Genomic DNA, 13,541 nt, shown 5'->3' on the forward strand with positions numbered 1-13,541 from the left:
AAGCACTTTCATTCTCTTCTCCATTCCAAGGCTGTTGCCATATCCAAATAAAGTGAAAACACAAATATAACCAGTGAAAAATTAGAAAAGGAGCCAAAGTGTCACTCCCCTGATTCTAGTCTCTCGTTGCCTTTGAGACAGAACAGCAGATTTCACTGTGTGGGGGAGTTGGGGAAATCCCAGCAGCTTTGTATTGTATCTCCTTATTCCTTGGCCCGTTCCCAAGCAAATAATCACTGTACCAAACTAGATTCCTACAAGTGTAGCAGAAACAGACACGAAATCCAATAGATAAGACAGCCAATGCTCAAGATGTTTCTTGCACATGGGTTAGAAGTTGGGAGCCTATTAATCTTTTGGTTGCTCAACTGTTCTTCCACTAACAGAGACCAGGATTGAAGAGCTAAATAGGCTTCTAAGCCCAGCCTAAGTGGATTTCATGCTGATACCCAGGCTTTAGTTCCCCTCAAAAATGCGACCTATGTTACCGAACAGACTGCAAGCGTTTTTCGCAGCGTTTTTCACACCTGCGCTGCTGCAGCAAGTCTGCAAGGAGAAATTCAACAGATTTGCTGCATGCAACATTTTGCTGGATATATGAAGAAATACGCAGCGCTGCGGGGGTTAGGAGAGGGTAAACTCCATCTTTGCAAAGCCACGGCTATTCACTGCTCCCACGTCTGTGGTTTGTTCGTTTTTTAATGACCCATGAAAGGCCATTCTGCTAAGAGTGCCAAATGAAGCAGGCAAAATCTGCTCTAACACCCTGAGTACCTGCACTGCATGGGGCTGAACCCAGAGAACGGGGCTGCAGGGGAGAGTTGGTGCAATGAATCATTCCCCAGGCACATCCAGCAAGAAAACCAGGAGTCCTTCCCCACACAGAATCCCCTGTTGCTTTCTAACCAAAAATCAGCATTTTTAAGTAGGTGTGTTGTTTTATTTCTCTTTCACACTGAGAACTGGGCTCGAAAGCTGGATAAGCTGCACTGGATGTCACCTGCAAAGTGCGATACCTGAAGGATGCTTTCCCTCTTGGCTCATACCTGACAGTCCTGCTCGGATGATGATGAAATTCAAGTGGATTTTGGTTGTAATGAGGAAAATACACTCCAAATGTGATGGAAATCCAAGCTAGAAGAGCGAATTCTGTGGCCAGTTTGCCTCCTCCATCCTTCCCAGCTGTTCTCTAATGAAGCCAATAGTGCTGGGACCCCAATCCACCCCCACGGCCGCAGTTTGGAATTAAACCTCCAGGCAATAAAAGCTGGAGATGGATAAAAAATCCCTGGCCCTTCAGGAGTGCTCTGCAGCCCTAACGAATCCTCCCAGGGCCCAAATCTCACAGCAAAAAGCTTGAGGTGAGGTAGATACAGTGAAGGGTGAGAAAACCTTCTGGACAATATATAGAATCCTGTGCTTCTCTAACCCAGCTGCTCTTTCTATTTTTAAATACTCTGGAGGGGCTCAAATATTGCGGTGATGAGAGAAGAGGAGGCTCATGTAGGCAGATGGATGTTTAGCAAAGAACAAACTAACCCTGCGGGACAGAACCACAAATAAATGCTCATTCCAGGCCAGTTATCGAAGCCCAAAGAGGTAAAATACCTGGACAAAGGTGTTTTAGGCTGAGCTGCTCTCAGGAATGTTGTTCTTCCACTTCCAAACACGCTCAGATGTTATAACACAAACCGTCACAAGACACTGCCCACAATGCACTTACCAGCTACATAGGAAACGGGCTGAAGTTTGCTGAAGCTTTTTTGGTCGTAGCTTTGCAAAAACTCCGCCTAATAATTTCGACTCCGTTTTCATGCTGGTTTGGATCGAGCGTGAGGCAGCTGTTCATTTTTCTCAGTGATAAATCATTGTTTCTTGACCTTTGGAAACTCGGGAGGAAAAAAAATAGGGAAAAAAGTGCTGAGAGTCGACTCAATTCTATTTTTTCATTATTTAGCACATTCAGGTGCTCGGGCACAGGGTTGACACTTCAAATAACTGAAAGACAGACTTGGCAAAGCAAGAGAAGGGGGAAAGGCTGTAGCACAGGCCCAGAGTTGCCATGTGGAATATCTGTGTGTATAAAATTGCTTAAGCATGCAAATTATTGCAAGGCCAGGCTCAAAGTCTAGGAAACAGCAATCTTGCTGTGTCCTTCACTGCTCAGCTTTGATTCAAGATGTGCCTTATGGCAGATTGCTTTTCGCTTTCTCTGGGAGGGAGAGGGGATGGTTCTTTCCTTGCTGCTCCTACACAGGAGGTGCTGGCCCAGGAAAAGCTCCACATCCTGTCCCTGTCCCTCCCCCTGGGGCAAAAAAAGGCGATTCAGCTGGTAATAATTCAAAAGCAGAGGCGCAAACGAGGACTTTCTGAAAGCATCTGAGCCCTTTATGAAGGGAGGGGAGTTAGGAAGGAGGGAAGCAAAACCTTTGCTCCGTTTCCTGCTGTTGTGCTGTTTATTTCAGAGTATTTCTATTGTTAGAGAGCAAACCCTTTGCATGTGAATGCCAGGAGGCAGCATCAGGCTGGCAAGGCAGATAAGTTTGGCTCAAATTCATTAGGAGCTTGACCCCTTCTCATTGAAGTATATAGCAACTTTCCCACTCACTGTCCACTTCCCCCTCAATTAATTCTGCGTTGCACGTTTTCCATCATTGAAGTGGTAAAATTAATAATAATAATAATAATAATAAAAAAGACTACTTCCTAATGAAGGGGATTTAACGTAAAGAAGCACAGCCAGATCAAATGCACTAAAGTTACAAGGACACAAGGTGGGTTTGAAAACCCATTTCAAGGCATCCACAGCCAGTTTCACTTATGGGCTACTCAGCTAGAATGGATGTGTAAACATCTTATTTCTGTTCCTTCTTGGTTGTTGTAACATCTTTGATGCTTCCAATGAAGTCAGTTGTAGCAAATCATCCAACCAACAGAACTTCTGGATCACAACTTCTATAATGTGGATTTTCTTAGTTGAATTTTGCACGGTTAGAGGAAAGAGATTCTCATCAGGGCAGAGTCCCTGGAAGCTGCTTCCATAGCTAATTGCATTTTTATTGTTATTTCCTGATGGAGTAATACAGCTGGAGCGAGAAAACAGGCATGAATGAGGCAGATCAAGTTAAACCAAAGCACAGCAAACCCTGCAGATTGTTGGCTGCCGATCCCTGTACATTGATCAGATTCTTGCCTGCAGTGCTTGTTTGGGAGGTGGGAAGGTGGGATCAGCATTAATTTGGGCTCTTCATCTTCTTTCATAGATCCCGAACAAGCTGTGTCTCTGTGGTGCTGGGGATGAGTTTGTCGGTGACAAACGCTTCTTATGGTTCAGTGCAAATATTGTTATGAATAATCCTTAACTCTCCTCCTCTATTAAAATGGAATAGACGGGGTGCCTGATCCCGATTTCATGGTTACAAACCGCCTAACCCGGCTGAAATCCATGACTAAACACTCTTTGCTTTCCTCCACTGACTTTAACGAAGCTCTCGCCAATTAATAGTGAGGGTAAACGAAAGAATCGGCGCCTCAGCAACATCAAAGAAGCGAAAAGTGGCTTCAAGGAAGGAACAAGCAGCGCTTTGTGCGCCGTCCTTCTGGAGCTTTAATTTTCACGGCGCTTGTTGGTTCAGGCAGCGCGAGGATGGGAACACAGAGCCCAGTGTAGCACTGGAGTTTCTCATCAAATAACGAGAGGGGAATGAGCAGATACCAGGGAGGGTCTTTTTTTCCCCACCTCTGGCACATTTTAAAAATGCCTCGTAGTGGTTTTGATTGCAATTTCATGCTGTTCTTTACAGTGCCATGAGCTGGGCCTGCTCTGGGAAGATCCATAGTGGTGTCTGCTGGTCTTCACAAGTGAAGGAGAAAGCAGGGAGGCTCTGAGGTGTGTGATGGAGGAGGGAAGAAAATGAGACAAAGGAGGAGGATGCCGAATAAACCCCTTGGTTTACACCCCAAACTGAAGCCTGAACTGAAATACAACTAGGAAGAAAGCAGCGATATTTGTCCCAGCCCTTAGGAACACACAGACCGTACAGCGGGAAGGGCAGTCCCGTATGTTCCAAGTGACAGCCTGAAAGGGATGCAGAAGCACAAGACTGAGATGGAAATTTTGGAGCACAGCTCTTCAGTCTCTCGCTACCTTGAATTCAACCACCAGTGCTACCACATCAAAGGCACATCAAACGGCAGCCAGAGCCCCCAAAGTCCCAGCGTTATCGTGCACTGCTCCTCACCTCTCCTCTGCTCTCTCTCCCACAGCATTAGGTCAATATCATGCTCTTTTCCACCAAAACCAACCCCAAAATAATTCTTCGGCCAGGTGCTATTGCTTTTTTAGAGTAAGCCTCCATTTCTCCTATCTGCTCCACCAGTGGCCCTGCTCAGTGCATCCCCCCACTCCTCATTCAGCGCATCAGCGCTTGTGGCCAGGAAGCCAATGGGACCTGGGGTGGGTTAGAAGGGGGTGGTCAGTAGGTCAGAGAGGTTCTCCTGCCCCTCTGCTCTGCCCTGGGGAGACCACACCTGGAATCTTGTGTCCAGCTGTGGCCCCTCAGTTCCAGCAGGACAGGGAACTGCTGCAGAGAGTCCAGTGCAGCCACCAAGATGCTGCAGGGAGTGGAGCATCTCCCGTGTGAGGAAAGGCTGAGGGAGCTGGGGCTCTGGAGCTGGACAAGAGGACACTGAGGGGGGACTCATTGCTGGGGATCAAGATGGAAAGGGGCAGTGTCAGGAGGATGGAGCCAGGCTCTGCTGGTGACAACCAGGGACAGGACAAGGGGCAATGGGTGCAAACGGGAACACAGGAGGTTCCAGTGAAAGAGGAGAAGCAACTTGTTGGGGTGAGGGTGTCAGAGCCTGGCCCAGGCTGCCCAGGGGGTTGTGGAGTCTCCTTCTGTGCAGACATTCCAACCCGCCTGGACACCTTCCTGTGTAACCTCATCTGGGTGTTCCTGCTCCATGGGGGGATTGCACTGGATGAGCTTTCCAGGGCACTTCCAACCCCTGACATTCTGGGGTTCTGCGATCCCCCCGTGGGTCAGCCCCCGAGCATCGCCCACGCCGGGTGGTCGCCCCGGGGACCGCGTGGGGCTGCCCTCCCCGTCCCCCCGCCCGCCCGGAGGCGGCTTTAAGAGCGGGGGGGGGCCGGGCTGCGCTGGGGCCGCGGCTTCTCCTTTGCGAAGCCGCCGCTGGCTGCGCGGGCTCCGCGGGGCGCACACGCGTGGCCGGGGCGGCGGGTGGGCGCTGAGCGGCGGGGTGGGCTGGGCTGGGGGCGGAGGAGGGCCCGGCCCCGGCCCCCGGCGGGGCTCTGCGGGTGTGCATGGCCCAGCGCGGCCGGCGATGGCTGCGTGATGGCCCAGCGCGGGCAGCCCGCACCGCACGCCATGGCTGCCAAAGACGAGCTGTACAGCAAAGTCATCCCCCGGCGGAACCGGCAGCACCGCGCGGGGACCATCAAACATGGCTCGTCGCTGGAGATCCTGCTGTCAATGGGCTTCCCAAAAGCCCGGGCGTAAGTCGGCGCACGGCCCCTTCTTCCCCCTTTCGTTTTACGGCGACGAGAAGCGACGGGCGCCTTTCGGGAAGCGGGGGCGAGCTCCGGCCGGCGGGAGATGCCGGGCGGCGGGGGGATGCGCACCCGGAGCGCCCCGCGGATGCGCTCCCGGAGCGGCCTGGCCAGCGGGGGATGCGCTCCCGGAGCGCTGCGGGGATGCTGGACGGGCCGAGGATGCGCATGGTCGCTGCCCCGGCTCCGGGGGGGCGAGAGAGGTGGCGGGGGGGCGGCAGGTGCCGTCCCGGGGAGCGCCGCGTCCCGTCCCCGCCGCCCGCGGGAGCCGCGGTGCTGAAGCGGCCCCCGCACCGCTGCAAAGTTCGGGGAGCGGCGGGGAGGCGGTTTTTTTGCACCCCCAGTTGAGATCAGAGCCCGTGGTTCCTATGCCTTGAAAATAGGAAGCCCTTGGTGCAATTGCTTCTGGTCGCCCGGGAGATTTTCTTTAATCCGCGTACGAGTCAAGGAACGGAGCGATAGACTAAAATTTCCATAGTCCAAAGTGGTAGGTTATTCGTGCCCGAGTTAGCAATGCCCTGGTGTAATCTCCTTGCATGTGCTTATGCTTTAAATTAATTAGGCAGCAACCTAATGATAACTTAATAATGATTCTCCCAGTTTTAAACATAGCAACTCCTGAAGTGGGACTGTGTGCTTTAGGATGCAAATGAAACCAGCGGGGATTTGGATGATTCCTTGAGCTGCTTAAGTTTTCCTTTTGTTGCTGATACCAATCAGAACTCGGTGGTTTTATAGCCTGTCTTCATGCAGTTTGTTTTTATAAATATAGAGATACATGCAATGTTAAGGACATATGTCTTCTGTGGATTCATGAGATTGCCATGGATCCACTAGTACACACAGAAAATCTAGTGTGCCCATTGTCCTATTATGCTCCTTATATCTGTCAGTGATCTATAGTTATCTATTGAAATCAACATACAGCATTTCTATACGTACAACGCCTGTGAATGGAGATAGTAGGAGAGCAGTGACTTCATGCTCTGCTCGTTTGGAAGAGCAGACGTGCATCTTTCAGTGTAGCTAGAGAAAAAACAGCTTGATACTATGAAAGAAACTAGTTATTACCTGTACAACAGTGCCATCAAGGCTGACAGTTATTCCCAATCTTACCTAACCGTTAGTTGAGGAACTATGTCTACAGTTCATATTCTTGCCCAGTAAACACTAATATTTGACAAAAATGGACCTAAAGCTTCACCATACAAGATAAAGAAGGTTAAACACAGAGAGCAAGCCAGAGAAAGGGGTGAAATTATCCCCAACTGCAAAGAATACTTATTGCAAATATAAACAGCCAGACAGGTAAAACTGTCTTGATGCTAAATTCAAGATACTGTGATATAACCCTGTTGGACAACTCTACGGGGAGGGGACCGCTTTGCCAATGTGAGGTAGCAATTAGCACCCCTATTCCAGCCTGCTGGAAATACTATGAATAACTCAGCATTAAAATGCAGATAAGAAGCAAAAAGAGAAATAAAACCAAGCAACTAAGTACTGCTGCCAAGGGCACAGAGTGGAACAGCACACAGGTTTGGAAGCGGGAGAGATAGGAGCACATGGCAAAAGGACATTCCCTAAAGGTCACTGCTTCCCAGAAGCTGCTTTTTAACTCATGTTACTATGCGAGTGTGAATGAAAGAGATCGCAGAGTTACCAAGGAGATAAAAACATCCTGTTTCCCAAAGACAGTATTGAGAAGTAGCCTTAAAGCCCTTTGAGTCGTCTCCCAAACCCCTGTTTTCTACCCCAAAGCCGCAGTTACAACAGGAGGCAGAGAATTCAGCGAATTTCCAATCTGTAGGTCCTGCGTACAAATACAAGCCAGGCTGATGCTCTGAAGTGGTGACCATCTGTTTGGATGGCTCATGAGAAGCAAAGCTCCAGGTTGTCAAATGAGTCTGGCAGGCCTGTCACCCAATGCCATGGCTGTGGGCATCGGTGGCCTCCTGGCTTCGTGTTAGAGCTGGGGGACTCATTGGGACGGGGAGGACTGTTGAAGCCGGGGTTACACACGCAAGAGCTACCTGGAGATCACAAGAATGGTGTTTTGAGGCAGTACTGAGATCCTGGGGAGTACTCACATTGCATTGCAGCTTCTAACCCAGCTCCAGTCACCTCCGTACCTCACACTCCTACCAATGGACAACTCAGCTTTATTCTCTTCAAATTATTCAATCATTCTTCTCCATGCTTACAGTTCATAACAGCATTAAGAGCTCAGACGGCCAGGATGATCCTGGCTGGGTGGAAATTGCTCAAAGCACTGCAGTATGTCATCGCTTTGGACTATTACTCCAAAGAGCTGTTCCATTATATTTTTTTCAGCACTAGTAATTTGTTTTATTCTGCAATTAGCCCATTATATCCCGTACTGTCTAGTCATGCAGGAGTAGGCTGGCCCTGTCCAAAGTGGTTTCGGATTTAGACAAGGAAGGAAGGCAAAGGTGATGTTGCAATTGCCATTTAGCAATCTGAGCACTGAGACAAACATTTTACCTGGGGCCACACAGAATTCTAACCACATCCCCAGGGTCACAAGGCCCTAAGCACAAGAACAGGCTTCCACAGGGCATCACTTTAAACTATTATGTGTGTACAAGCAATGTATTAAAAACCTACATGTAACATGTATCTCACACTAAACAATGGAAAATTTAGTGCTAGACTACGGTTTTCTTCAGGATGGAAGAGGTCTTTAACTAAACTTATTGGAACTAATAGAGGGATAAATAAATCAGTGTGGCTCTACAATCTGAGAGTCCATTGATTCAGTTTTAAGTTTCTCATCAGAATTTAAACTCCTCCAAAACATCCTCAAAACCAGAAAGTTAAAATTCTGGTATGAGAAAAATTCCTGTTTGTTGGGTTTTTTTTTTTTAAATTCTGGGTGTGGATATGTGCACCAATATATAAATATACACAATATTAAACATGGCTTGAGTTTCTGCATGCAACTTGGAATTTTGAGGTAGTTTCAGAAGAGATCCAGACCTAGAAAAATGAGGGTAATTCTCTGGGCTCTGTCATTACTCAGACTGGAGAGATCACTGCCCATGAACAGAGCTCTTATATTACAAGCACCGTGGTTCTCTGGATGCCGTGCCCTGTGCTCTAAGTGTGAGGGATGAGCACTGTCCTTGACATGGGTGGCAGAGCTTTCCAAAACTCAACTTGCCATCATCTCAGCCTGAAAAGGGGAGAATATCATCTACAGATTGGTCTGTAATGTTGATTCAACGTGTAATGCTGTGCTACCGAGTGATCCAGACATAACTGCAAATGCTTCCCCTTCATGGACAGGAATATTGTACAGTTTAAACGTTTCCTCCCACCACCTGGGTTTAACTCTGCGTTCATGCCCATGAAGAGGAGCTAATTCACAAAGCTGCACCGTGTTCTTCCTGGTCCTGAATAGAACCGAGCCGGTCCGATTTAGATTTGCTTTCTCAGTAACTAGGAGAATTTAGAAGTATTAAGAGTTTCATTATTCTCAAAGAAAAGCAGCTCAGATCCAGTTTACAAACAGTAAAATCTTCCCTTGTGTTTTGAAAATGTTTTCTAGGCTACTAAAACATGTTTTGCCTAGTAACAGATTTAGCAACATCACAGTATTTCAGCCCAGAAAGGCTGCAAAGTCTCTTATTCCTCAAGGGTTTGAGCTGGATTTGGGAAAATACGGCATGGAGAAAAAAGCGCTGCAGATAATCTTTCGGTTTTGAAGTGGTTTCTGTTGCTTCGTGGCTTTTCTTTCAGGGTATTAGTTTTCTGCAAATACCCTTGGCTGAAACGCATCGTACTCCAAGGGACCAGCCCAAAGCACAGGCATCCCCTAAGTCCCACTTAAGCCCAAGCTTTAGAGGGGTTTTTGTAATTCACAGTGACTTGTGTTGGCCTGGGGGATGTGGAGGAAAACCCCATCCCAAGTGAAGAAGCTGATGGCTAAAACTGTTTCGAGAAGCAGCAGTTCAGAAGGCTACACTGAAAGTGGATATCAAAGTTTCTTAACAGCACGGCAGGAAATCTTCAGCTCCTGGATGGAAAATCCAGGTGCTGTAGCCACAAGGGCTTAGGGAAAAACTGCCCCTAGTGATCCGTGCCCGTTATTCAAGCCAGTGGGATTTGGGCTTGGATAGAACCACTGGACCATGCAGTAGAGAACCCATCTAACCAAAATATAACACTTCTATTTCCTGTACTGCGTGTCAGCCATCACACCGATGGGTGTTTGTAAGCAGAAGCTTCGTAGGAAGGATTTGTGACCCGTTTACAAATAGTGCAAGAGGAAGAACTTGCTTTCCCTAGCGTGACCTTCCCTCTGTGCCTGTTTCGGCTCTTGCGAGGCAGCAGCTCCTCGCTCACGCCGGGGTTAACGGAGGAGCCTCTGCCTTGTAACTTGAGGAAGAGTTGGAGCAATGAACCGGGCTGGTTCACGTATTGCAACCCCTGGGCTCAGCGCTGAGGCCTCTCAACAGTTTTGCACATCTGGGCTGGAAAGGATCCAATAGGTCTGCGCGGCGCAACACGGATGCTGCAATGGAGCCGGCAGCTGCCAGAAGGTGGGCTGGAAAAGGGCTTGAGCAAATACACATTTGGGACCGAGTCCCCTGGCTGCTCTGCATATGGATTTTGGTTTTTAATTGCAGATTTCTGCTGTGGGACTGAGAGATGATTACTGCAGTGCTCACGTTGTTATGTGCCAGCGGCTTAATTGCTTTTGGTGTGGGGAGATCTCTATCGGACAGATCTGAAGTGATAAAACATAGAGGGGTTTTTAGTTCCACTGTATAGTCTGGAAACTGAGGCACAGAGAAGCTTAGATACGTCAAATCTGTAGTTAGGCTGGCACTTGCACCTATATCTGCAGAGTTTCAATCTATTAGCTTAATGGCAAGCCTTAGATATCTGGTCTAAGAAGAACATCTATTTCCATGACATTGTATAAAATTTTCAAATGGAGAGAGACCTTCTCTTATCAGAGGCTGAAGATGTTGTTCCTGTGATAAGATCACACTCTGAAATGATAACGGCAGCAGTAGCGCTCCATAGGACCTCAGTGATTCAGGATACTGTATGAATCATATCTGACAGTTGGGAGAAGTGGAACAATCATATATTCAAGGTCTGCTATGGACAAAGAAAACACTGTGGCCACAAACCTTGAGAAAACTATGTAAGGACAGAGCATCCCTGTACACAGGTTGCTCACCGGGGAGCAAGGTCAGCGCGTCCCTGCAGCACTCGCTGCCGCCTTGTGCTCCTGGCTCTCCCGTGATCTGTCATGGAGCAAAGGTCCTGAACGTGCTCCTACCCTCTGCACTGGGAAGGAGCTGCAGAAAGCGCAACCAGACCCCGCATGTCACTGACAGAGACCGAAAAATTACTTTGTGCCTTCTGTGCCAAAACCCCACGGACTTAATAACTAGCACTGAGTGTGCAATTCCCTTTCAAGCTACATATCGGTTTCGAGTGATAGAGATACCGGTGTTATCTTTTCCTTTGCTGTCCGTTTTTCTCTCTTGCTTCACAGTCAAGAGCCGGTATAAATGTACTGAAGAGATTTCCAAGACAAAGACCCGCTAGATAAACTAGTGGTTTCAGATATCCAGCATGGCCTATTGGAATGGAGCTTTGTTTGTATAAAATACTGATTATCCTTCCCCCTTGGGGACCTGGTGACAGTGGCAGCATGCTGGCCCATTTCTGCAGAATTCTGCAGTATTTTCTTGTAAAGCGCTCTGGAAGTTTCCCCCTATATTGCTTCTGCCACTTTGCTATGCAGGAGCCCATGTTTGAAGGTTGTTCGGGACCTCCTGAATAAGCACACCAAGAGAAATCAGGGGCAATCCTGCTCTTAGAAAGATCATGAGTAGAAGCTTTTAAATGTCATGTCTCCTGATGAGACTTGTGTGTTTGAGAGCGCGTCTTAGACTCCCGAGTCTTGCTCACACTTGAAAACACTGCCCTAGGTTTTAACTGGCGCTCATAGTGGATTCACAGCATGCACTCTGCAATTGCAAAAAGAATAGAGACATCCATGTGTGTGTCTTTGCTGCACCAGTCTAATTATCCCCAACAAGCAGAGTCATCAAAAGAGCTGTAGTTTAGCAGCTGACAGCGTTTTGGATTCCATCCGCGAGGCTTTGTGTGTTACAATGGGGTGCGCCGGGCGCCTGTGTCTTACTCATCCCCTATATAAACAGACCTGAAGAGAATAGGGCTCGGGTTTGCTCGGCATTATTCTGTCCCCACCGTATCCTACGCTGCCCGGTCGCGCACAAAGATTGAATCTAGAAAGCAGCGTAAAGGAGGGGAAAAAAAAACAACAGCAAGAAATAATAGGATGGGATTGCTAAAGGTTGCTGACAAGCTACACAAACACTGCTTTAGACATCTTCTAAACTCTTGTCTGTGTTCATGAGACACAGGTGCTGCCCTTTCAACTCCACTCTCCCAATATTTCTCCTGAATCTTGGACAAGTCCCAGCGGCAAAAGGTGCTTTTTGAGGTGCTCCCAAATCCCCACAACATGCAGATAAGAGACGTCCATCTCACACACCTTCCCTAGGAAGCCTCCCCCTTATTTTTTAAGGATGTGCAGATATGACAATACCCTGACAGCTATTGTCAGCACCAGCTTTCTATCACCCACCAAGTAGCAGCACAGCATTCAAATAGAAAGCAAGCCATTATAAACTTGAACCTGAGTGCCAGGAGATGCGTTGGATGTCTTTGCTTTCCCCAGACACCAAATTCAAGCCCTTGGGACTGAACCCTCTTGTCACCGCCGGCACAAACACCTTGCCGGCCAGTCCCTGTCAGCAGGAGATTAGTAGGAAAATGCCAAAGGTTCTGCACGTGGCTGAGCAAACAGCACCCCTGAGTACACGTTGGGACGTGTGGCGCTGATAAACACCCTGGCCTTTCATAGCCCGGCATTGAAAGAGGTTCGAACTGTATCCTCGCCCCCCTGTTGTTATCAAACGCAAGGCAAGTGCCACTTTTTCCCCTTTCATGTAGTATTAACGAGGCCCTGCAGTTCATGATAGTGCAGAATTAATCGTTTGTGGTCAGCGCCTATGAAATAATTGCCAGTGGGGAGGGCGGTGTGTTCCAGCGAGATTTTTCATCTCCTGATTTGTAAGAACGAGTCTTTTCTTTCTCCTCTACCTAATGAAATGCAGCAAGTTCTCACACGACAGAAACCTCATTAATGGCCCGGTGCAGCAAAGCCCTTGGGCACATGCTTCTCATGAGGGGCTGGGATCATGATGCTCCATACGTTTCCACCCAGCAAGAAGGGGGACGCCTTAAATAGCATTGGAAATACCTGGAATGGTAAAGCGGTATACCGATTGTCTCCTAAGCTGTTCCTCGTTTTCTTGCAAAGGATTGAATTGGTTCCATGCCGCACATTTCAAGCCCTGACTTGGTGCTGACATGAAACGCTACTGTTGTTTTTCGCTTGTGTGGCACCAGTGGGTAGAAGCCTGATTTTTATGCACCGCAATCCTGCTGTGCTGGGGGCTGTGCAAACAGAAGAGGAAAACATCATCCAGCCCCTCCAAAATCTTGGTTGTTACCCATAGTTACCGCGAGTTGGATGGACGGGTGAAATTCACAGCTGCACTGTTAGGAACAGCTACTTTGAAATAAGTATCATTCCCGTTTTACAGACAGAAATATCTAAAATGAGGCAATATATCAAGGGGCTTGATGGCAGAGAGGGCACCTTAATTAACATTTGCCATCCACTCCAAACAAAGGGTGCTCCAGAACTGCGGGCTGTAAATGGTGTCAATGATGTCCTGCTCCCGTGTTCTGCTATTATATTGAATTTATTCTTCACAATCAATATTCTGCTTGCGAGTAGCTGCCAAGTCCTACCAAGTGCCAAATCACAATAGATCACCCGTGGGTAAGTTGTAGCCAGTTCTCCCAGCACCATTCAAAGAAATTTCAA

The 13,541-nt window shown here is 48.1% G+C and overlaps 1 protein-coding gene across 1 annotated transcript in view; it reads left to right on the forward strand.

The window, feature by feature from the left end:
- Positions 1 to 5,357: 5,357 nt before the first annotated feature.
- UBASH3B (ubiquitin associated and SH3 domain containing B) overlaps positions 5,358 to 13,541 on the forward strand; it is a gene marked incomplete at its 5' end in the record, with an annotated part of 56,246 nt that continues 48,062 nt past the window's right edge. Inside the window, one exon of the mRNA XM_080357909.1 lies at positions 5,358 to 5,518. Coding sequence (XP_080214035.1) covers positions 5,358 to 5,518 — 161 coding nt within the window. The remainder of the gene's footprint in view (positions 5,519 to 13,541) is intronic.

The sequence above is a fragment of the Nesoenas mayeri genome (genome assembly GCF_963082525.1).
Source record: "Nesoenas mayeri genome assembly, chromosome: 22".
NCBI classification, from domain to species: domain Eukaryota; kingdom Metazoa; phylum Chordata; class Aves; order Columbiformes; family Columbidae; genus Nesoenas; species Nesoenas mayeri.